The sequence below is a fragment of the Lepisosteus platostomus genome, chromosome 14, assembly GCF_059453375.1.
Source record: "Lepisosteus platostomus isolate fLepPlt1 chromosome 14, fLepPlt1.hap1, whole genome shotgun sequence".
Lineage (NCBI taxonomy): Eukaryota > Metazoa > Chordata > Actinopteri > Semionotiformes > Lepisosteidae > Lepisosteus > Lepisosteus platostomus.
Genome location: NC_142624.1, coordinates 28,157,747 through 28,184,241, shown reverse-complemented (window position 1 = coordinate 28,184,241; position 26,495 = coordinate 28,157,747). Strand labels below are relative to the sequence as shown.

At 35.0% G+C, this 26,495-nt stretch overlaps 1 protein-coding gene across 2 annotated transcripts; it reads right to left on the bottom strand.

Moving 5' to 3' along the window:
• Window positions 1-1,517: 1,517 nt before the first annotated feature.
• ifih1 (interferon induced with helicase C domain 1) lies at window positions 1,518-26,163 on the bottom strand. Of its 2 annotated transcripts, none has more exons than XM_088605452.1 (16): window positions 25,477-26,163; window positions 23,266-23,440; window positions 22,295-22,471; window positions 20,060-20,155; window positions 12,994-13,205; window positions 10,865-11,075; window positions 8,190-8,407; window positions 7,397-7,513; window positions 6,604-6,727; window positions 6,107-6,331; window positions 5,706-5,962; window positions 5,302-5,451; window positions 4,529-4,690; window positions 3,993-4,183; window positions 2,994-3,087; window positions 1,518-2,445 (listed from the first exon to the last, which is right to left on the bottom strand). In XM_088605452.1, the coding sequence occupies exons 1-16, from the start codon at window positions 25,924-25,926 to the stop codon at window positions 2,257-2,259; spliced, it is 3,048 nt and encodes a 1,015-aa protein (XP_088461578.1). In that variant the 5' UTR covers window positions 25,927-26,163; the 3' UTR covers window positions 1,518-2,256. The 2 variants fall into 2 exon arrangements, with proteins under 2 accessions (XP_088461578.1, XP_088461579.1); XM_088605453.1 differs by lacking the exon at window positions 25,477-26,163 and adding an exon at window positions 23,720-23,929.
• Between the last annotated feature and the right edge of the window lie 332 nt (window positions 26,164-26,495).

The window sequence follows — 26,495 nt, the reverse complement described above, 5'->3', positions numbered from 1 at the left end:
CTAGCCTCCTTGACAAGAGCGTCATTTTCATGCATTTGGCCGTGCCACCAGTGGTACATCTTTAAAGCAGTGAATACTCATCCAGGTAGATGCAGGTCCCCTAGACGGAGGGAATCAACTACCTGTAAACACACGGAAGCGTCGCATGGGAAGGTTAGAAAGGTATATTGAAACACCGCAAGTGTCAGATTGGTCAGTTGAGTCATGACAGATGATATACTGTAGGACCCAGTTTCTGTGCAGCAAGAAATTGGGAGCATCTTAACCCCTTCCTTAGTCGGAACCATGTATCCGTCGGTTGATAACAATTCGTCTGGCACGATCCACGTGCCCTGAAGTTTGAAGAGATCTTCTTGTAAGGAGTCCACCAGGTCTCTGGCCACCATGTTGCCGGCTCTTCAATAATTAATTGGGCCTGGTCAATAATTACCTTTGTCCAGGATTCACTGGTCTAAGACAAAGCAGAAACAGTTTCACTCAGTCCTCCTTGCTTATGCCGTACTTTTGATGCAGTGAAAGGCTGGGGATAAGAGGTTACCTTACTACCTTACTTTCCTGATGCACACTGATGTGTGTAAAACAAGGGGATTAGTAGATGCTCATTCAGGAAGGCCTGAAGGGAGAGCAGATGGTTGTATACTTCAGTTGGGCTCTCAGCTGTACAGAACGAGACCACTGTGTGATGCAGAGGGAAGTTTTGGCTGTCATAATCCAACATTACCAATATTTCCATAAGCCGGGTTGCCAGGTGGTACACTGAAGAGGTGCTTCGATGTGCAGGATATAGCTGGAAACAATAGCACAATGCCCTGTCCCTTAAGCCAGTTGTGTCAAAATATGTGCCACCAATGGGGTGCACTGACACTCCAGGAGGAGCTCCTATACTATGGCTAGGAGGAACTGGCGGGCAATGAATCCAGATAGCTGTTGAAGCTCTACCTGGTCTTCCCTGGCATTCCAGGGTTTCCCCTGCCATAGTCTAGCAGGGATTACATTTTTTGGGGAAGTGAAGAATAGTGTCTGTTAAGTGTCTCCAGCAGTTCTTGTACTAGGGTCACTGTGGGGAGAATGTGGCATAGTATTGGCAGAATTGTGATTTTTGGGTCGTGCAGACATTCCAGGATCTGGGGGCAGGTGTGTTGGGCTCATTCTGTGCTTTTAAGATGGCTATCACCATATCCTGATGTCTATGGACTGTGCCCCACCCCTGTTGCCAGCATACGTCTGGATGCAATGCTCATGAGTGAGGCAGGGGCACCGAATTACTGTAGCTTCACAGTGACAAGGCATTGAACTTTAAGTCAGCTGTGTTCAGAGGTGTGCCAGTTTCTGGGGCAGGCAGAAGAGCTGGACTACTCCTCTGTATCAACAGTGCAGTAAACTGGTTCAGCATTTCAATAGGACATTAGCACACAGTTTACCACTCACTAGAAAGAGTAGGATCAACATGCCCTGATCTTTTTGGATCACTGGACCTCCATTCAGGACTTTATGTGAAATATGTGAAAAAAGACACATTTTATTTTATTTTTTTATTATTTTTTTCCCATATAAACTTTCATTATTACATGTCAAAAGTGAAAATATCATACAATTTTAGACATACAGTATGTGGCTTATTTGCAATGATTTGTTTTGTCTTATTTTAGTAGTTATTTGGCATATTGTCTGTGAAGTGATCCACTTTTCAAGATAGGCATTAATCCAAGTAAAGCAAAAACCACTCTTTCCACCTTCGTGCATACAATCTAAACTGACAGTAACTTATAGTTATTGTCTTAAATTTGACTTTTTTTTCCCTCATTTGCTTACAAAACACATTTTATAAGGAAGCAGATTTTAAAATGCAGAATGGGTATACTGTATTACTACTGCATAGTAGTTCAGGTGGGTAGCTGCGTCAGCATGCATAAGCTGCAAAGGAACAAGTAATAGGTTTATTCCATTCTGAAAAGAGAAGAAAGAAAACACAACTGACTGCCCTATCTTTCTTACACCCGTAGAAGGCTCCACAGTTGAAATGTTGTGTTTTCTTTCTTCTCTTTTCAGCATGGAATAAACCTATTACTTGTTCCTTTACTACTGCATAATTTAGTTGATTTAAATACAACACAGACATTCTAATTTTTTTATTGAAACAGATGTAACAACAGTCATTACATACACGCATAGATAAAAGTACCCAGTTTTTCTATCCACTGTTTAAGATAATCACATATTTAAATATACAGTATAAGATTTAAAATATGAAGCTGACTAATCATCATCAGAGTCATCTACATCCAGGAAGACGTGATCAGTGTAGTCAAAAGATGGAAACTTGATTGCAAGCTCACTCCACTTGCTGAAGGTTTCCTTTTTCTTGTCTTCAAAGGACACCACAAAATTTTTGATACCTAAACAAGGGCATTCGATTCCCCGGTGTACCATCATTGTACCCCAAGCCTAAACAAAAATGAACAGTAGCTTGAATCTCTGATTCTTTACATGCAATAAAATGATTACAAAATTCTTATGCATCATAGTGCTTTTGATTACATTTGTTACAACGTTAACACATTTACTAAATTTGGGGATGATAACTTTTGGCATGTGTTACAATGCAATATGTTAGATCATATATGTTTGCAAAACAGTTCTTCAATCTGCTAATTATTTCCCTAAGATTTACAGGAGCTCACATGATCTCAAACATTTTTAAGACTTAACAAAAATGTATAAAAGTTTCCAATGAGCTGTCCAATTTGTATTATGTAAGAAATTCCACATTTATTCAAATGTTGTTTTTTTGATGATCATGTAAGACAACCAGATTGCTAATAGTTGCAAATTTCTGGTCAACAACAGTGTAGTTTAAACCTAGCATATTAGCAAATATATTCAAATTTAAACAAGATGCAAAGATAAATTGAAATAGCATGAATATTTTACTTATTATTTATCATAAATATATTTTTTCTCTTAATTATAGTAATATTTTAAGCAACCCTTACCTGTGCACATTTCCTGCATGCTATTTCACCATTAACTTCGTAGTCAAGGAACCTTTCCTGTAGTGCTTTATTTTCTCTCACTAAAAATAGTTCTCTGAAAATAAATGAAATATATAAATTCATCATCAATAAATATATTTATCAAAGTTTTTATAGATTTTTGATAGTTAAACTCTTCAACTAAACAGGAAAGTCGGTACTCATGATAAAGGATGTAAATAAACATCTTACAGTACCAACTGAACATTTTATTTCACTGAATTTGATGATATATTCAGAACTGTAAAAATATATAGAAATGATGTAATTTTAATTATACATATTGCAAAAAAGTTTTGTATTGGCAACCATTGCAAAGCCATTACTAGAACATTAATAGTAATATGGCGTGAAAGGGAAATGTCTGGGGCATCTGACATCATGGGCAAACTATTATAAATCAAAATATTGTTCCATCACAAACAGCAAGCACACATCTGGGTAACATGTTTCTACAACATGAAGCCTATTGCACTGTCTAGGATGAGTAATTTATGACATGGTTAATCTAGGCTCATGTGTAAGTTTGCGTGGTGTCCAAATCCAAAAAGATATTTTCACTGCAACTATTACGCTTCTTTCCAATTTTTAGATATCCAATAGTTCTAAATAGTCCAATAGAGCTCACATCTCCAAAGTTTTGTCAGAAAGATTGTGTAAGAAAATGTATCGTTCATAATTACTCTTCTATCACATTACCTATGAAAGTTCCCTATGATGAAGGTTTTAACTTAACATTTTGTGCCAAGTTTTCAAAACTTTATTTAAAACTTGCATGAATTTCAGAAAACACCTGCTTTCTGTTTCTGTTAAAAACGAATCAAGAGGTGACAGACGCAGAGAGTGTAATTGTGCAAATTAAAAGCATGAGTCGAGAAAGTGATTTAAAGAATTTGTGTGAAACATGCTCGTACTGTGACACAGTTTGAAACAGCTCAGTATATTAAATGCAGGACTTACTTGAATTCTTTAGTAACATTTACATGGTGACTGTTTTCAATGACCTCAATGTTTTCACCAGAACAGATGAGTTGGCTGCAGTTTCGGCAACTAAACTTCACTTTTGATGGATCTTCCTGAAGCACCTTTTGTTTCTTTTTCTTGGTACGCACTCTCTTTTCCATAATAGCCTGAATCTGAAATCCTTTAATCTTAACACAGTAGAAAATGCACAAATTTAAAGACATCTTCATATTTTAAGAACCTATAATTTGTGAATTAAACAGAGATATCGCAAATAACAGTGCTTCTTACTGGTTTATTTAGCATATTTATTATTGGTGTAAATTAATTTTATTAGTAGCAACTTCTTCAACTTTATTAGTAGCAACTTTTTCTTCAAAATATAATACACAATTCATATGGACTTGAATTAGCTAAACAGCTAATTAAACAAATTAGATATATGTATTCTTTGTATAATGCAAATGAAACAGGCAATTATATGACTTATTAACCTTCCATGTGTCATATTTGATGCTTTATCCCAGTCTTACCTTTTTCTCATAATCTTTTCGAATTAATCTTTGTACTTTCTCAATGGCTTTCTTCATCATTTTCTCACGAAAAACATTGACTCCTTCACGCTCAACAACACCTGATCCCTCACTAGCAACTAGAGCATAAGTGCTGTCATCTGCTCTCGCCCTTCCTCTTGCCTGAAAAGAGAAACCCATCAAAGTGAATTAATGTCTAATGTAATGTTGTACAAACAGTGACTAAATCCTGTGATAATTAAAACTGAACCGGTCTCTCAATGTGTTTTTTACTGATTGCTAGTAATGTTTAGCAAACAGTTGTCCATTGCATAATTACATGCTTGCTTGTTAGCAATCATTTATAAAGCATTTCATCACAATGTGACTTGAAGCAGTATTGGTAGGTGGTTTGAACAATTTGCGATTCTTCCACCATAATTCCTTATCAATCTACACAGGATAAGAGTAAATACACATTGCATTTTGCCTTTTTTTAAGACAAAACTGGTCAAGTGACTCAGCCAATTAAAATATGACAAGGAATTCACACATTTATAAGTTATACATTTGCTGTTACAATGGTGGTGAAACTGTGAATTAGAACATTTGCTAAAATTTGCTCTTCACTGGGACTGTTGTCCGGAGTCCCATCTTGTGCCCTTGTGCTTTCAGAACATTTTACAGGTTACCACGATTAAGCAACTTTCTAAATATGGATGCATGGTCTTCTCTATGTCTTGCATTGCTGGTGATACAATTAAGCTGTGCTAAACTAGTTTTGAATAACTCACCTGGACCATAGCAATCTCATTGGTTACAAGGCCATATCGAATAACTATGTTGCATTCCTTTATATCCAGTCCCTCTTCAGCTACCGTAGTTGCGACAAGCAAGTTGATCTCACCATGACGAAATTTGTCCAGAACCTCTCTTTGCTCTGCCTGTTAAGAATACCCAGAAATAGGTTAACCATAGAATTATTTTAAAAATAATTAGATCATTACTGTTGATGGTTGTGCTTCCATATGAAACAGGTGAAACTGTAGGAGACATTTGTCTTGCTCAGACCAGTCTTAAGTGTGATATCTAAAATGCATAAAATGAGGGTGGAAAAGGGGATGCATAGTAATGGAAGAACTTGTCACCATTTATCTGTAGCCGCAGCTTACTCTTCAGGTCTTCATATTCCACTTACCGCAGTCATTGGCTTTATTATACTCTGATGGCCTGCCCCGATAAGGTGACTGGATTTCACTCCAGCTTCCTCAAACTTTTTATTCTCTTGAATCCACTGGTTTAAGGCAATTGCACTGAGACGGGTCTTGGTGAAAATGATCCCTCTTGCTTCCTCTGGTTTTGTGAACTCTTCTAGTATAGTAGTCTTAAGTTGTGCCAGATTTTTATTCTCATAAGCAGGATTTTTTGCCAAATCCTGAAGAGTCTGCTGGTTATCTTAACAAAAATGAAATAGGTGTACAATTACGTTGCCATAGCATATGAAATTATTTTCATTGAAACTGTTAATATACTTGTATTGAATGATCAATTTACAGGACAAACACAAACTGTGTGTTATGAACAAAAAATGAAATGTACCTTGAAATAATTTAAAGAGATATTTGTCAGTTTCACTGGTTTCTGCAAACATTGTGCTATTTTCTTCATCGGGCCGAATTTTGTTTCTTATTTCTTCATCATAAAATTTCTTCAGAAAGTTAAAGGCATCTGACATTCTAATTGTGTTATTTTGATTCAATGCCTCATTGTATTTACGCAGATGCTCAGCACAGACCCGAACTTTTTGGTTTTCTTCTTTTGCAGCTGCAAAGAAATAATGAAAATAATTAATCACAGTTAACTTCAAATTAGCTTTACAAAACACAGCTGTGCACATAAAGCCTTACAATGTGAGGAGGGAATTCTACAACAAAGCACTTCAACTTTGACCAATTGGACAGGAGGAGCTAGTTGAACACCATGTTTCATTAACTTGTCACCGATTGGAACAAAACAGTGTGCATTGTTCAGAGATACAGTATTATTTACTTTTGTAGTATAGCAGTAAATTACATACATTATGTCCTTGGCCATACCTTTTTGTTCCTTCTGAACTACCCATTGCTCATAGTTTTGAGTGCCTGGGTCTGAAGATGGTTTCAGGTTGCTGTGTTCATGTATATCTTGCATAATTCTTTTAATTAGATCTCCAAAAGGATCCTGAAATATAGAGTGGATTGCTTAACAAGTTAAAATATAGTTATGTTGATCCATGATTCCTTCTGTTCTGATTACCTAGACCAAATACATCTTGTGCATTGGTTAATTGTAAATGTAGCATATTAAAATCAATGTTATTAAGTAATATGCCTACAGTTATGCAGAATTTTCAGTTTGTGGTTCCTCATATTCATCAAACAATGCAATACTACAATAAGATTCTTCTAGTGCAGTTTTTGCAGTTTTATTCACTATCCATTACCTACAACATGTTTTTCTCTCCTACGACAACATACAGTATATGGGATCTGATTGGTGAAATATACAGGTGTCAGCGAGTGATTTTGGTTCATTGTACCAAATGTCTGGAATGTTTTCCTGTTTTCTAAATTTGTCTCCCTTTGGGTGGGGAGTACTTTGTTAAGAACCATGTCCATAAATTTTATGATGCATCAATTTTCAGCAGGTAAAACTGCATATACTGTACATAGTCAGGCACCAAATAAATGGAAAATTCTTTGTTTGTGTCAGACTTGAAGTATGTGCAGTAATGTGTTTCATGAACTGTTAAATATGAAGGTGTAATTCAGGGCTAAATATCTAATGAAAACTGTGTAGACATTGTTAAACTGGATTCAGTATGAATCTAGGCAATTTAAAAGAACCTACCTCTTTTCTCTCTTCAGCAATTGCAATCTTTTTGTATGGCTCTTTTACTTTTTCTCCTAGTTCTCCAGCATTTATCTGCACTGTCATTATTTTGTATGCATCCAGATTTGCACAGATCTAGAGAAGTAAAATAATTTGTAAATGAATTGCCAAAATTGTTTTATAAATTAATAAGGAATGTAACAACAACAATGTATACAGTATACAGTGGTGCTGAGGTGTTTATTTTATGAACCTGCATACAGTACATCTAGCACTCACATAAAGTAAAAATAATGCCTTCAGCAAAAAGGTACAGTGTACAGTATATAAAAGGTAATGGTATTAACAATGGTACAACACATGTAATCTTATTATGTTAAAATATTATATCCTTTTAAGACTTGTTTACTAATGCTATTTAGTAGGTGCAAATCATTTTCTGTTTTTATATATTTTAAAACTATAAAACACCGAAAAATAAAATAGTTTTATTGTTGAATAACAATAAACACATCATTGTATTTTCTAACAACAAGTTCGCTTAAAGTGGACTCCTGAAGAGTTCACTTCTTGGAGAAGGAAACTCTTGTTAGCAGGCTTGCAGCCTGTAAGGAAAAACAAAAACTGTTTTCAATATATTGCTCTAAAACTTCAAATGTGTAATAGCTAGTTTTATGGCTCTATAAAGCCCAGGGGATTTCTAGAACTTTGGAAACAGAGCTACAGAAAACACAACTTGAGAGAGGTCCAGATTTTTGGCAAAATCCTGTTCCGTAATATGTCTCAGAAATTCCATTCATCAGCTGCTTACTTTTAAGATGTGCTCTTCTGCTTTCTGTGAATTCTTGGCACCCCCAACCCCAGGCGATGCTGTTAACCCCAGAATCTGAGGAATGGGAACAGGCTCCTTATTCTCTTTCCGGAGTTCTTCATTTTTCATCTTTTGCTTTAAGTAGCGTGTCATGATATTGTTATATACTCCTCCTTTTTGAGTATGATGGCATTCATCTATCACAATGAGGGAGATATCTGTGTATAAAAGAAAAACAATGCTAAAATACTTTGACTAACAGAATTCAATTTAATGGACAAAAAGTATTTTAGGGGCATATTTTATACGTAAAACTAAACATTTGGCTTCTGGTATTTTTTCATTCATTTTCATTTATTTTTCATTTCACTGCCATGCATCAGCTAAACCTTTGCCACTGATGCTCTACATTTGAATTTTAAATATGTATTCCTCTTTGTATAAAAAGAAAAGTGTAAAGGTACATAATTGATATTGTTTAAAGGTCTGTCCAAGACATTGTTGGCGTTGTTTTATAATGTGTATAAACTCCTTTCTAACTTTTCATTGAAATTTACTGCCTTTCTTAAAATGCAGTATTTTAACATTTCAAAGACAAATATGTTGAACAACTAACACATTTTCACTGTCAGAGTATGAAAAATAGGTGATAAAATGCCTACGTTTACTAACAGAAGTTTAAGAAGGTTATTACAAATTCTACCCCAGAGGCCAATATAAATCTGGAAAGGAACATTAAATTTTCTGTCTGCCACAATGACAGAAGTTCTCCTGTGAATTGTTTTATCTGTAGACTGATGACTTGAACAGCAGTGAGACCTGGAAACCAAAGACAAAAAAACATCCAGGCTTTTAAACAAACAGCATATGCTATACAAATGGGAATTCGACTTTAGATTGAATAGTGCCAGCACAGCCAACCAAGAGAACTCAAGGACTGAGTCTGTCAACAAACCCTTCTGAAAGTACAGTCCACAGGGGTACAGTTCTGACCACACATTTAGTCTCTACTCAAATCTGTTGGAACATTCTGAAAACTGCCAAGCTCCCAAAAGGAAAAGAAATATCGAGAAACCAACCATGAAAGTACATTTAATGCAAATGCTAACATTCCAGAAAAAATACTTTTTAATATATATCTATTCATTTACAAGTGAATATAATCAAAGTACAGCAAGGGGTGATCCTATAGTTCATCATTGCAGAACACTGTCTCCAAACATATTGGTGCTGCTATCCTCATAAACTTACATTCTTTATGGCAGGAGTTAGTAGTGTTCAGTTTGGGTGCGCTTGCAGGGGTGAAAATTATTTTCTGTGCATTTGTCTTTGGGGGAAAAAACGTTTTTTTTTTCTCTTTCAAATTATTTTCTCTCCGTGTTGCATTTTACACCTTAGGAAAAGAAAAATAAATGTGGGAGGGGGACCTCCCATCCTGGTAAGCGAAAAGAAGAGAATGCTTTGACTGCAGCCATTTCTTTTTTCATTGTCAATTTTTGCTTGGAATTATGTGGATTACCCCTCCTTCATTCTCTATTTGTCTGTGGGGAGGACTGCTAGAGAGTTCCGGGTCAAGCGGAAAAGTCGGTGAAACTGAGTCAATGAATTGTGGATGTGAATAGCGATGGATCTTCAACAGCAGTGATGTGGTCAGCCGAGTTCAAGTGTACTGTATGTCTTTTGGGAAAGACCTTACAGTACGTAGGTCATTTCATATAATACGTTTAGGATAACCAGGATCTATATCTTTTATATTGATGCTTCAATGCATGAACTGCATTAACAGACAGCAGAAAGAGCTCACATCTCCCACTAAAGTGTTTTGACAATCATCCATAAGCCACAAAACCACCTACAGTATAAATGTTGTAACCATTTTCTAGGACCTAAAGAAAGACTGATGGCTGAGCATAGGCAACATTAAACTAAAGGTACAGCAAAGCATTTATGGCCATTGGATCGAGAAATTAAGGCAAACCACCAGCCAAAAGAGGAAGGAAGCTGACCCAAGGTGGATTGTGTTTAATGATCCGATACCTACTGTACAGTATGTGCAAATTTGCTCAAGCAAGTTACCATTTGTACTGAAGCTGCTGAATCAAAAACATTTCATTTCAGACCTGGGTCTCACTGAAGATCATTGGTTTTTAATTTTGAAAATCTGAAGTCTCCCTGATGCTGAGCTATAAAATGATAGCTTGAAACATGTGAAGGAGAAGTGTGCTAAGTACAGTGAAGCCAAGAGGAAACATCTTGAAAACTGATTGAAACCATGTGGCAAAAGTCATATGAATTTACTATGAATTTATTAATGCAGATGTGTACATTACATTACTTTTACATTACTTAAATGGTTGTATAGTTTAATATTTTACCTTTATTTTAGATTTTGTACTATTTTTGTAGCCCTGCTTAGTGTAGCAACACATAGAAATTAAAATACAGTAAAATATACTTTTAGGAAGTTGTGTTCACTTAAGAGCATTTTTCATGTTATGTGCTGTATGAACATTTTAAACAACAATTGTCAAGTTACACAAAACTGAGCTGAATGTTGTTTTTTTCCTCAATGAACATGTGCCATTTTAACTTCTGTAATATAATTATAAATATGGGAAATATAATTATAAATATAAATTATAAATAAGGGAAAACAATAAACAAAGGTACATTACCTGACATACGAACCCCTTCATCTTCCTCATTTTTTGCCTGTGAAAAGGAGTTTTCCAGAATCTGTGCCGTGCAGATAATAATATCATTGTTTTTGACAATGTCAGAGAAGGAGATTTTCAGTTGTGAATCTCCACTGACTCTTTCCACCTTGTACTGGCTTTTTAGGTGCTTGCCAAACTCTGTGCGGTAATGCTGCTCCACCAGAGGCACCTGCAGAAATAAAAAAAATATATATATCCACAGTCAGAATGCCAAAAACCAATATAACTGTGCAGTTCTGAAGAGGAGGAGTGTTGGATGGTGAGACCATAACGGTGTTAAGCTCCAGTGTAGACCCCTAAAGTGGTAAAAACGATTTGTGAGGAAAGAAACAAGTTCAAGTAGCATCTGTGTAATGAAGTACTAGAATCTCCAAAAATGGTATTTCAAGATGTACAGTATAAATGTGAATGCTGTGTCAGTGAAGAGATGATGAGAAGGTTGCTAAGTAACACGATAGGCCTGCTGTCATGTAAAACTAACCATAAATACAGACAATTTTAGAAAATGAATGATACATTTATTTGGATATGAAATACAATAGTATATATATATATTAAGTCCCATGTAAGTCAAAAGTTTATTATTATTTGTCTCTTATAGCATTATGTTTGAAGAACATCTTTTTGGTCCAAAAGCCCAGGAAATGCAAGAGTGGTCATATTGTGGGAATTATATCTTAATTATATCTGAAACACTTGTGTCTTGTAACTTTCCACTCCAATGGTTGTAAAAGTATGTAGTTCTGCTTTTGTCTATATATGCTGAATTGTCAACGTATGTTATGTTGCAAGGCATAACTGCCATAGTTACAAAAACAATAAGGAGCTTGCTTGACTGCTTTACAGACCTTACTGTATAAAAAGAGTGTATATTACCACTCTTTGTAATACTTGGCTCCCATATGCATATGTAATAATGAAGACTTCTGCTACACGGACACCCGAATTGCTGTCATTTGTTTGACACAACAATATTGATCAACTAGTGTAAGTGTAGAGTGAGTCTGCGTGAGAAGAAATACTGACTTTGTAGGTTTGAAATACCTTACTTGGAAAGATAAATGTATACTGTAAAGCAATGCAAATCAACTTCAAACACTGCATTAAATATTTTATGGTGGATAGATTTTGTTTGAGTAAGCATAATTGCTTAAAAGTGAGTTTTATTACTGCAGTGTATTCTATGTTTTTTGGAGTGGTGATGTATTTGAAAGTACTACACCAAAAATAACATTTCCATTTGTTGAACACTTCTTAAGCTCTTTTAAGCAACTACAGTATAGGTATGTGATAGCTTAATACAACTGTGAATCACCACAAACGTAAAGGAAGATGAAGACCACACACAACACTATAAACTATTTCCTTCATTCACCCCCCAAAAATTCATGGTTTATTTTTGTACTTCATCAAAAAGATGATACATTTGGACGTTTTGATAAAAAAGTACCCATTGGTAGTTCCATTCCAAATTTCAATTTATTTTGCTTCAGTAGACCTTCTGTCCTCCCTTTGTCATGCTAATGAAAGAAAGGTGAGGGGTATCATCCATTTTCATAATGTGTTCTCCAAAGAGTGAAGAAAATATGATAATTGTTCTGAATGTTTCTTCTTACATAGAGTACTCTTTCTTCTCTTTTCATACATGTACATTTTGTATGTTACTATAGAATTACAGTATGCATGAAGCCAAACTGAATTTTATACTGTATAGGGCAATTGTTTAAAAACAGGTTTGAATTTGCTTCTAAATACAGTGAATTCTAATTATGTATAAATTGTCCTGTTTTTTATTAGAACTGGAGTGTAGTAAGCTAAAACAATCTTTGATACATTTGTGATAAGAATGCAGATATGCCACTAGTGAATGAGATGTTTTAGTAACATTTGAGGTACAGTATAATACAGCTTTATTTACTACAGAGATGTTTTTTATGTTGGATTTAAGTACAAAATTTTCATTTTCGATTTATGTTTATACTTAATAACATTATTTCTGCATGGCAATTGTGAAATAATGCAAGTTTTGGTAATTTTTATTACACCCTGGCTGTGAACATGTTTTTAGGCGTCTCTATTATAAGTACCTTGTTCACTAGAACTATAGCTTTCCCAGGATGTTTTTGTATTCTCCTCTTGTCCAGATGTTGTTTTGTGATGTAGACTGCAACCCTGGTTTTCCCACTTCCTGTTGGTAGGCATATAATGATGTTTTTGCCTTCTAATGCTGGTTTTGCTACCTCCATCTGATAATCTCGAAGAACAATCTCAGCTTCTTGAAAACCCCCAGCACTGGAATCTGAAAAGTGAAACAGACTTTCCTGCAATTACACATGAATTACAGACGTTCCCCCTTAACATCTTGCATGATCTCAAAACCTCTACACCAAATCCCACCAGCATGAACCTTTCAAACAGGATATTTTAAAACATTTTAGGTATTCTCTGTACAAAAATAAATTATACAACTTTTCAAGTAAGAATGCACAAAACCTAAAATCATTAGGGGCACAAGTTCATCCAAATATTCCCATCAGGGATGGTTATTTTTCATAGGGAATGAGTTTTACTTATTCACAAACAACCTAGGGCACAGTTTAATCCACAACTTCCTGGATAGCATTTACAATGGAGAATAAACAAAATGACTTTTGTTCTTAGGGACAGCTTTATACACTGCATGTTGTAGAATACTTTGAAAGGTATTTGGATTGGAATTTGGTGTTTTCTGAAAGCAGACATCAGCTTTCTAGTAATAAAAAAGTGTCTTGAGTAAAGCAAGTGCTTATTTGGTTATTACATAAGCTGTTCAGATATATTATGCACTCCCCAGCTTCATATTATATCAGTCTTCCCTAATAATGTTTTAAAAATCCTCCTATTCACTTAAGGTATGTCTGGGACAAAATGTCCTGTGGGTTACAAACAGCAGAAACCATATAGAAAAAAAGAAGTGGGCCTCTTTTCACCAGGAAGCAGACTGCCCCTGATGGTTTCCTGTCTTTTTTATGAGATATTCCCAGACCCTTTTTTATTAGAGAGGAAATTCCACAATTAGCCACAGTTAAAATGGTAGAAGCCAATAATTTATCAATTGTGTTACAACCATCCCCATCCATTTATATTTATGATAATATCAGAAAAATAAGTTAAACTTAAAATCCAAGAAGTTTAAATTGCTGTACAAATGAAAGAAAATATCAGCAGATCAGTCTTCCAAAATGAATCAAAATATTAAAGGCCATTTTGAAGTTTGGGATCTTTTTCCTTTCCAAGAGGCACTAAAAAAGAAATTTATTAGCAGCCTTTTTGGACATTTTGCCTTTCTGGGAAGTTAGTACATCTGGCAAAGCTTCTGAAATTTAAAAGATATAATTAACTGGCACTCATTAACTTCTTATCATATTAAAATGTTACATTGTGATAAGATTGCAAACTGGTTTTAATATGATTTAATTACAGTCCAATTTACAGTTAATGTTAGGGTTATATACTGGCTTGTGCTAACACATATTAATCTCTACAAGCCATATGGTTTTAACATAAACCATTACACTGTAAATGCCTCATCTTTTAATACTGTCTGTATTGCCTAATACTTGATGTATAAATATTGTGGTGATAGACAGTATAAGAAGATAATTATAATTAGGTTTCTTTAAGAACAGTAAATCTAGACATAAAAAAGCAAATGAAAATGATATAGTGCAAAGTGATTTGAATCTGTCATGTACTGTTAAAGTTTATTTCAGCCATCACTGACACGTTATGCACCTTCAGTTCCCTTGTCGGAATGCATTGAAATACTCTCTTTTAGGATTTCAAATTGGATTGACATAGGCAGCTGGGGAATTTATCATTTACTTCGCTGTTGGGTTTAAAAAAAACATTTTGAATCTGTACATACTGTTAGCAACCATCTGATTACACAATGAAAAGGAGAAAGTATGAACAATGTCCATATATAATTCAATGAAAAGATCATACTCCAACAGGACTGCAGAAATAAATAGATGAACAAATAGCAACAGGTGTGATTTAATTTAATCTTTAATTCTACTCTTTAAGATTCATTTTTTCCAGACAAAGAAAAAATCTTACCACAATAAAAAATATCAAATGTTTAACTTCAGTGTATCAATCCAATATTGAATCATTTAATTTTTTGAAGTTATATGTTAAGAAGTAGTTCTTTAAAACTTTACGAAAATAGTACTGTAACTCAAGATCTTGTTTCCATTTCTTGTTTCCCTCATTGTGTCCTGAATTATATTTATTATAACATATTTAATGTAAATATGAAACATGACTAAAATATACCAGATTCATCAGTTTATTTGAACATTTTCCACTTAATAAATGATAACAGCATGTGCTGGCATAATGACACAACCTCAAATGCAGATTGCTGGCTACTTATGCATGGAACAAAAACATTACATACACACCTAAAAGCTTCTGAAAAGTGTATGCACTGTACATCTTAAAAGCTTAACAAATATGTGACTTTTTATATATACGCAGCACTTCTGCCCTGTCTCATCTGGATGGATTCACTTTGCAAACAAATATATGACTAGTCTCCTCAAATGCATTTCAGCAAGTAATAAATCTGATAGCTGCTGCAATTTATCTAATGTAAGCTAAATGGATCCACCATAAAAAAATACTTATGCAATTGTTCCCAGGTGTCACTTTAAACAAGATAGCTGTTTTTTTGGAGTTATTGGGTGTAGGTTAATGCAGTGCCTAAATCATACCACAGAGTGTCCATAGTTCACTGTTAGAACAAATATTAACTTCTATCTGTATTTGGTTTCTCCTTGCTTGATGAAGTATTGATGCACTTTGGTTAGATACACAACTCTGTCATCCTTCCTGTTTAATCACCTGCTCATGTTGTGTAATGGACAGCTTTTACTTTGTTTTTTGCTGCGTGATTGTATATGTATGAAGAGAGATCATATGTATACACATATGAATATATAGAAATATACATGTCTTACAAGGAACACCTTTCAGAGTTATGGTGTCTCTTTAAGAGCAAGCAGTTGCTAAGAATAATGGGAATTAATATTATTTAGCTATGACAATGGAACTTGTGATTTCACATGTAAGTATCCACGTCTGCAATTCCCCCTTGTTTGGTGATAATAATATATCCATGGATAAGCTCTGGAATGATTAACTGATCATTAAATGATTAAGCTGCCTGCATTAGGCTCTGTTCTTTCTAAGGTTTTTGGTAGTCTTCAAAACTGAGACTGAGTCTTGGCATATTCTCCTAACAATCACGAGCAACCTCTGGTTAGATGTGGACAGATAAATATCCATCACTGGTTGTAACATGTACAGTATGTATTCAACCAGCTATAGTACAAATTTCAAATGTAAGCAGCACACATACCATACAGTATATGACATTAATCAGTTACAAGTAAAGGCATATAATGTGAAATAAAACATATGGTTTCATTTTTATTCTTAAGTCAATGTTAAGAGATAATTATAACCTGAACACACATATTGCAGTCTGAAACATTTCTTTTGGCATTGAACATATGTAAAAAATGTATTTATGGCATAACATCCAGGAGGCAAACAGTTTACAACCAACTGTTAAGATATACAGTATATCTACTGTATTTGTTTATGAAAGAATTATAATGATTAAAGCAACATCATTTTGTGCTTTTTTTCAGCAGAAAATTCTATTTTAAAGAAGAGTTTTTTCTTTAAAGCTGCTTTTATTTAAATCCAGTTTGTATAAAAGTGTTGCAGCAGATTGGCATTTACATTATGCTGTGTTGACTAAATGCTTGGAGATTACTGGCTTTACTTGCATACAAAATAAACAAAGAGGATCTGCTTATTTTTAAAATGAAACAGTAAGTGTGCACATAACACAAGGTGAATCAAATAAAAAAAAAATATCTAGATTTATTTCATTGTGTCATCTTAATAATAGAAGGAAATACAATCATATTAACATACTGTATTATGTTTTTCATTGCTTGGAACAACAAATACTTTTTTCCATTTTCCATTTGTCCTTATTTATTTTTCCTATATACAGTATTTATACAGACCTTTAAAAGAGGCAAGAAAGTAAAGGAACATGATTAATGTTTCAAAACTTTCAGGAAATTCAAAAGTCAGATGATATTTTAAAATATTAAGCTGCATGTGTTTGCAATTCAGAACACTGGCTCCATTACATACACTTTAACCTCTATGAGGTTTGTGGCGTTACACATGGAACATATTTTCATAGCCAGCTAGGGTGAATTGTGTTTCTTTGTCAGTGTTCATTGTTTAATTTTTAGCTTTCATTAAGAACTAACGGAATAACTTCCAGTTCAAAACTACCCTGCGTTCTTTTGGTTACTGCAAAAGAATGATAACTCTCTATGACATTTTTTCTCCTTTTTTATGTTGATTGGAGACCATTCAATATAGGAGTTTTCATATGTGTACTTAAGATATGCAGCTCAAGACTGATGACAGATCAGATCCTGTTGTGTTTTCACAGGAGCAGGTTATTTTTAATGGAGTAGACCCCCTTTCTGCTGGATGCTGTGTAAATGAAGAATACCAGGGTCTGATAGGCGAATCACCCTTGTGTTGAATTCTCATGCTGTTTTTTTGCAGAAAAGCATGGGATAATTTTTTTGAGTGAATTATTGATAAACTGATGCTCTGCTGTTGTGTCTCAACACGTAGCTCATGTGTTCATGGGAGCTTTATGTAACTCTACTTGTTACAGTACATCTTTATAATCAGGTGCAATAAAAATCATATTGTCTGTCTTTATCTTGCATTACTATTACAGTCAACTATAAAACTGTGATACCTGTTGTACAAACTGATAAATCAGCTGTTGAACCTCAAGTTCAATTATATGTTCATGTGAAATATGAGTTAAGTTCTTGTGTACTTTATGTCCTGTTTTTTATATCTCACGTAATAATGGGATTACTGATACTTTGGAAAAAAATACATCTTGCATTTATTTTGTCACTGTACTGTACGTGTTATAGTACATCTTACAATCAGGTGCAATAAACAAATGTATTGCCCGTCTTTATCTTTCATTACTAATACAGTAATTGCATTACTAATACGAATACAAACCACCATTGTTCCTGTTCCTAAGAAAACTAGAGTTAGTTGCTTGAATGACTACCGCCCTGTTGCACTCACATCAGTTTTTATGAAGTGCTTCAAGAGGTTGGTCAAAGCACATATCGTCTCTTCACTGCCTGACCCTAGGCCCACTGCAATTTGCATATCATCAGAACAAGTCAACAGAGGATGCTATCACTACTGCCCTCCATACCTCTCACACCTGGATAAGAAAGGAACACATGTGAGAATGCTGTTTGTTTATTACAGTTCCGCATTTAATTATTATGTAATTTTATATTGTAACTTTTAACTCATGTAATTTTTATTCTATTTCCTCCGCTGAGTTGCGGAAAAAAAACATTTAATTGACAGCAGTTACTGCTGTCCACTGAATTGATGTGCATTTTGACAAATAAACTTTTAACTTGAACTTGAACAGTCAGCTATGAAACTGTGACAACTATTGTACAAAGTGATAAATCAGCTGTTGCATGGAGGTGATTGCCAAAAAATGAATATTAATATACAGGAACAGAAGAAAAAAATAAATTTTGAGTTTTCAGAATCATACTGATTTTCACATACAGGATATCAATGTTTACATGAATAGTAGGTATGCAGGGTTTATTGAACAGATATGTTCAAGCATGTATAAGTAGTACATTTCAAAGTAGTTTACAAATACAAAACTTGATTTCATTTTTTCTAACAGATACTGTAGCTTTAGTGAAGCATTAGGCATTTAAATTAGTAAGTGAAGCACTTATAAACATTTGTGACAGGTCACGTCAACTACTTTTATGATTGGTGAATATAATATTTCCTTCAGGAGATTCCATGTGTGAATGTGATGTCAGTATGAGCTCTGACAATATTGATGACTTGATCTGTCTGTCAGAGATGACGGGGGTTACTTAAAATACCACCTTGGACTAAAAATCAGATACATTCTCAACACTACAGGTATTGACAGTTTTGTGTCTCAGTAACAAGTTCAGGATTCCTATATTCAAATATCAGGAGCTATGTACAGTATTGACACTTTTATTATGCTTATAACTTGTTTGCCATTGTGATCAAATACTGAATTTAGAATATACTTATCTTTTGTTTTATTGATCACTACAGTATATACTCGATTGAATGCAAACACTCTTAAACACTGTTTAATATTTTCTGTGAATCATCATTTTATAGGATACTTTATTCATAGTGCACGAAAGGTCTTGAAAACATCCTTCAACAAGGATGAACAAGGCTTCACTTGAAAGGTGGTTTATGACTGGTTTTTAAATACTCCATCACCAAACGTTTCAGTTTGAAGCTAATCAGCACCAATACTTTTTACAGGAGCTGTGTTATTTTTTTGTTCTGAAATGACAAATAATCTCACTTGAGAAGCAGCAATTGGGAGATTTACTGTACATTAAACAACAGATAAAAAAGAGACAGACTCATGTGGGAACCACTGCACAAACACAATCCAAAATATTGTACGTCACCACAGCCTGACAGTCTGAACATATTTAAGGCAAGTTCTGTTTCCACAAAAAATAAAAGCTAAATAATGATTTGCAGCTACTGATCAAAAACATAACAAGAGCTTGGCCATAGCCACACAAATGAAAATAATATAAGTCAATGAGGTAATACTGATGCAAATTATTTTCAGAAAACTAAAATGTGCTCTAGCTGTTGTAATACAATATTCGATGTGTCTAGGGTTTCCTCAGCAGTTTTTTCCACCAAACAAAGTCAAACTACTCGGCAAGAATTAACTCTATGAGGGATGATTATATGCTCTGATTAATCTGAGCAGTCTAAATACATAAATTGTTGTTAAGGCATGCTTTTTTCTCTGTTACATTTTGGAAGTACAGTATATTATAATATTAAACTGTGGCTGCAAAACATACTGTAACTCTTCTGTCCAGTTTTTGATATTTTAAGATTTCTTGAAACTTGATCCAAGAATAGTACCAAGTAAAGGAATAGTTTAGTCTGGGGATGCTGTAAATTCCATACCTGACTCTGAGAAGTCATTGGATTGCAAACTGTTTCCATTCACGGTCATTTCTTCCTGCTTCTCACCTTCGGGACCATCTGAGTACAGGTCTGAAACTGAAATAAACACTTATATCTGAATGGGCTAGTTATTTGACTGAAAGCATTTATTTACTGTTTGTGTGGAGCACGTTTAGAGGTTCTCTGTAAAAAAGCGAATCATTTTTGTTTTGTTGTTCCATTTCTATCTAGTTTTAGCTATCTAAAACAAACAAAAATAATTATATACTTCTGGGTTCCCACAGTGCCAATATCTTTTAAGCCCCCTGCTTATATGACATGATTCTAGTACAATTTAACATACAAATTGAATGTAAGGTGTAGCAAACCCTTAAAATAATTATATTTTTTTACTAATTATAATTATTAATTATTAAAATAAAGGCTCCGGTTTAGTACAGCTATGTGTACACATACTGAATAGCCATGTCACTCTGCATGATTTACTCTACATTAATTTAATACTAATCCTGAAGAAGAATAAAGACATGACTCTTTTCTCCTTATTCCTAATTTATTGTTTTAATATTCACTTTATAATATTTAACTCCAGTACTTTCATACTGTTGAGGTTCTGCAGCTCATATGCTCCCCCCAGTGGACACAATTTGTATATCATGTAATACCTATAAGGTAATTCCAACAATCTAGTTTTACTAAGGATAATTCAATCTGCTGCATCACTACTGAGTTGTTAAATACTAGTTTTTAATACAATACTATATGTAACAATATGTAACGCTGTTCATAAAAAAGTATTGCCTCTTTTTTACTAAGCTTTCAGAAGGAAAGCTACAGGATTCTAAACTGTAGATCACAAACGTAGCTAATTTGCTGTAATACAGCTGGCAGTTAGTTGTCTAGATACTGTAATAATAATAATAATAATAATAATAATAATAATAATAATAATAATAATTGCTTACACTTATATAGTGCTTTTCTGGACACTCCACTCAAAGTGCTTTAGAGGTAATGGGGACTCCCCTCCACCACCACCAATGTGCAGCATCCACCTGGATGATGCGACGGCAGCCATAGTGCGCCAGATTGCTCACCACACATCAGCTATCAGTGGGGAGGTGAGCAGAGTAATGAAGCCAATTCATAGAGGGGGATTATTAGGAGGCCATGATTGGGAAGGGCCAATGGGAAATTTGGCCAGGACACCGGGGTTACACCCCTACTCTTTTCGAGAAACACCCTGGGATTTTTAATGACCACAGAGAGTCAGGACCTCGGTTTTACGTCTCATCTCAAGGACGGCCCCTGTTTACAGTAAAGTGTCCCCGTCACTATACTGGGGCATTAGGACCCACATGGACCACAGGATGAGCGCCCCCTACTGGCCCCACTAACACCTCTTCCAGCAGCAACCTTAGTTTTTCCCAGGAGGTCTCCCATCCAGGTACTGACCAGGTACCGACCAGGTTCACACCTCCTTAGCTTCAGTGGGATGCCAGTTGTGAGTTGCAGGGTGATATGGCTGCTGACTGCTGTAGCTGTAGCTCTTGGTTGCAAGACATGAAGTGAAATGTGGCTCTTAGTTACCCCAGTCTAAAACCCGCTTTCACAAACATTACCGTCTCTTGTTACTTGGGTGTCTTAAAAAAGTGATGGTCCCTGGATACTGTATATATGAAATGGTGGAACATGATCGTGCGACAAAGTCCAATATACAGTAGGTCCATGGAGTTACATGACGTTTATTCATCGTTACACCCTGACTGATGAGTAAAAATAGTCAAGAATGACCTAGTATGTTTAGGTTATGTAAGCAGGCAATACTGGAGTTTAACTGTAAGTAAAATAACAGTTTATTATTCATTTAGTTATAATAATTATATTTATCCAATGTTTATAATGTATTATTATTTGTTTATAGGTTCATATTCATATCTGAAGATCAGATCTCTAAATTCCAATTTGATTTAAATGGACAATTCTCATCCACTATTCACTGGTAGCAGATAGAGTGCACAGTACAGTCTCCTACAGCCATCCCCTTATAAAAAACAGGCCTATTTTATGTTTGATATAATTTGCAATAGAAGAGCTTCAGAAAACAGAAAATAAAAAACTGCAGGAGTCATTGTATTATGGTATATTTAAAGTGCATGGACAAGCAACAATCCTATTTTTGTATCTTAGACTTTTAAAAAATGCAGTGAAGAAGAAAGTGTAAATCTATAGTACCTGAATGTATAGATGCATCATCAATGGATTCATCCAAACATCTGTCAACGCTGTCCGCACTACTGTTCAGTGTCTCTTCATTTTCATGAGAGATGGAACTGTTTTCTTCTCCATCCTTATTTTCAGAGAGGTGATCCCTCAGAACTCCAGACTCATTGCCTTCATCTGTGATATCCTCTAAAATGAAAAATGTAAAACTTTTTTAAAAGAATAGAAACGTTGACCTGAATATACCTAAACATTTAAAATAATTAAGTTACCCAAATAATGTTACTTCTTTTAACTACTGCTTCTTTAATAAAGATCTGTGACGCCAAGCCAGTCTTTACATTGCCACAGTGCCTTTGCTATCATACAGTAAGGCCCTATCTTATTAATGAAACCAACATTACTTTGCAAAAGTTTTGAACGGTAAAAATGTTCTCTCTTACTATGCAGGATATTTAATTTTACTCACTCAAGTTAATACAGGTCATACTGATAAATGTGTTCCATTTATTCAACTTGTCTTTGACAATAAACCAAATAAAGACTATTTACTGTATAAGACTTTTAGAACTTAGTTGAGTTTTGAAAATTAGAGAACATTCATCCATCTTTATTAATGCATTTCTTATCACAAAGTTGCTTATTTGTGGGGAGCATCGCAAAACCCCACAGTCTATACCAGAAACACTGGGTGCAGGACTAGACCACAATCTGGAGAGGACGTGCTCATCACAGAACACACATGGACAACATAAAGATGCCAAGTAACCTAGCCAGCTTTTCTTTAGGGATGATTGGGAAAACTGAAACATCAGGAGAGAGCTCATGCAGATCTTAGGAGACCATGCTCCACATAGAAAGCACCTCAGACAAGTACTGAACCCTGGAGCCAAGAACTATAAGCCAAAGTGCTAACTGTCACAGCATGGTGCTGCCCAGGAAAACACTCAAGAACCTTCAGCTCCCCAGTAAGAGCTTCATACCTTGTGATGGCTCTTCAAGGGGTACACCTGTGAGTTCCTGGGCAAGATCCTTGTGTCCTGTCTTTTCTAGCGCCTTCAGAAAGTTTGAAAACCAACCAGGTGGCTTCTGAATTATTCTTCTTAGAAGCAATCGCGCACCACTTCTGTTTCCATTGTTTGCACATTCTGTCAAAATCTAAAGCAGAAATAGTATATGTTCATGTTCATTTGCGTAATTTGACTTTAATTTGTCATATTTTGTGGAGAAGGTGAAATACCAGTCTCTGTGCTTGTATACTGTACATTAAGGAGACATGCAGAATGCATTTTAATATATTATCACCAAATACAATTATTGTAAATATGCAAAACAGGCCAAAATATTTAAATGAAAAGTAATTGTAAAACAACCTGACAGCTACTATTCTAGTAGAAGGCTTTTGCCATTAAGAATGAGAATAAAATGACATGATACCTGTGAATAGACCAACTGAATTGTCATGCAGCAGTTATAAGCTGTACTAAAAAAAGGATATTTCAGAAGTCATATTCCATACTTCTAGTAGGACTGCTTTCAGTTCAGGTTTTAATGGCGATTACGGTATGAGACTGAACGCTATGTTGCACTGATTCTCCAGTTTTATCAAGGCCTAGACCTAGGAATTCAACTGACCAGACAAAGTGATGAAAATCTCTCTTACGCTCTTGCAACCGACACTGTGTATTGCCTGTTACTGAAAGAATCTGCAATTCGTGAATTTTCACAAGTGCGTGTATATTTCTTAGACTAGCTTTGAATTTATCGAAAAAATAACAGCGAGGGGGTAATTAACAAAAGTGCATTCACTACTTATTACAACCATTTTCAATTGCAAAGAAAATAAATGCTGCCTGTATTATGGGAAAAAAAACTGCATTACAGGTTGCAATTTGTGGTCTCTGGAAATCTGAATGTGTTGAAATTAGTACTTGCTTGCCGTCTTGTGGTTAACTTCTGCATTACAGTTTAACATTTCTTGTAAAGTGCTGGTTTGCCGAAATCATTACAGTATCTACACTATACACAAGAAAAGGTCTCTCTGCCTAACCTTCAGTCTTCATTATTTTAATGAAATAAAAAGCAAAACACGAAAAAGGATATCTAAAATAGAAGTATCTGTACTCTCAAAAGGTAAAGTTGTTTAATATAAATATCGAAAAAGAGCCGTTGAACAGAAATAAACAATAACTGAGACTGCACTGCAGATAACTTATTTTTTAACCATAAGGGTTTTCTACTATGATTGATGAGTATTAAATATTCTGCTCTGTTGTTCTATGAGAGTATTTCGTCAGTAAGATATTTTATGATTAATAAGTCTGAAAACTCTTTTGCTACATTTTCAGAACATCATATATAGTATAAACTATTTGTGTCAAGCTTTATCAAGTTTAAATCACGTTCGTATCACATAGAACCCTTGCAGCAGTAAAATATACAAAAACGACGTGGGAAATAAGTTTTTCTTCAGTTGTGACGCTATAAAATAAACACGGAAACGAAAACTGGATTTCGTATTTTATACCGGTTATGCGCAGAACTGGGATGACCGGGGTTATGAGTAGGGTTAAGGGTTGTGTTTGCTACCGTATTTACCTCTGCAACCACGCCTACATTTTTGTAGCCAGACTCGAAACAGCTGGATTTTGCGGACCGTGGTAAACCTTTTCTAGGGGCATTAGGATTTTGGAAATAGGGTGGTGTGTTGTTTGTGGGTGACATCTGAAGACATGGCACAGTCGCGACCCCACGAACGACTCCTGTGTACCCAGCCTCACAGGAATAAAGGAATTTATCTTTTAACAGAACAGTAACGGATGCTTATCCCAACCATAAAACCCAATTTTGCCAAAGTGTAACTAGTGTAATAGTGTGCAACTCCAATTTAAAAACATCTTGCTATTCCAATTAAAACCATTCTGCTTCTTTGCAGGTTTTTATAATTAAAAAAAACATTGTGATATAAAGTATATCACACTAATAGAATCCATGTCTATGAATTGGCCTCCTCACTGATGTGTGGTGAGTGTACAGGCGCACTTTGGCTGCCATCACATCATCCAGGTGGGGGGCTACACATTGGTGGTGGTGGAAAGGAGTCCCCACTACATAAGGCTCTTTGTGTGGAGTGTCTAGAATAGCGCTATATACGTATTGGGAATTATCATTAGTAATAATCTTAAAACACTTACGTTTTCGTTGTCTTCAGTAGTCAGTATATCCAGTGTATAACAGCAGAAACTGACGTCTTTAGTTTTCATTTTGTCTACAAGATTAGGAACAAGGAGCTCTATGAGGTGAATGCAGTGATCATTTTCAGCTTCCAAAGAAGGTGCTGGGAGTTCGTCTGGATCCACATAAACTGCAGCATGTTTACAACCTCCAAGTCGAAGTGCATTGACAAATTCCCTATGCCAGCCGACAGGACGTGGTTTCCTGTTGATTATTGTATCAAGAAGGAGATCTGCAGCTCGGATGTTACCCGCATTTTTTGCTTTTTCAATTATCATTTCTTTTTGTTCCCGTTCTATGAAGCTGATATGATCCAGGACGGGCTCTACTTGAATAAGTCTCCTAATTCTGTTCCGAAAACAATCATCTATTAGCCAAAACCAGGTTTCATCAGGCATAGAAGAAGTCATTTTTAAAACCCAGCTCAGTGCCGATTTGTTTTGGAGCAAATGAAGAGAACACTCCTGGCTTGTGAAACAGCTTCTAACCAAAAAAGGCCGCAGTCAGACACGGGTTTTAAACGCCCGTCTTTCACTTTCGATTCCCTAATCTGTGTCTATACGTAATACTTCGTAAAAGCAAACGGAAATTGTGGAAATCCCAAAACAGAACAGCATATGACCACATATAGCCCACAGCGTTTACTAATTCACTAAATATTAATGCAGTTTAACAAATAAAGGTTTTTGTCTGAAACAAAACATAAAAAACGTGTTAATGACCCAATTAAATAATAAAAGAGAGACTTAAATCTCCTAAAGAGATTAGAATAATATTAGGAACAGTGTGATTACATTGCATTTTTTACTTTCTAAATGTATATTTTAAGACAACACAGTTGTGTTAAACTGTGGTTTTTATTGTTGTATTTTACTTTTACTGAAGTGTACGGTACTTTTTTTTAAGTGATCAGTGATGTGTTTTTAGCCTTCAGATACAACGTTTCTATTGGATATCAATGTGATCAATCAATTGGTCA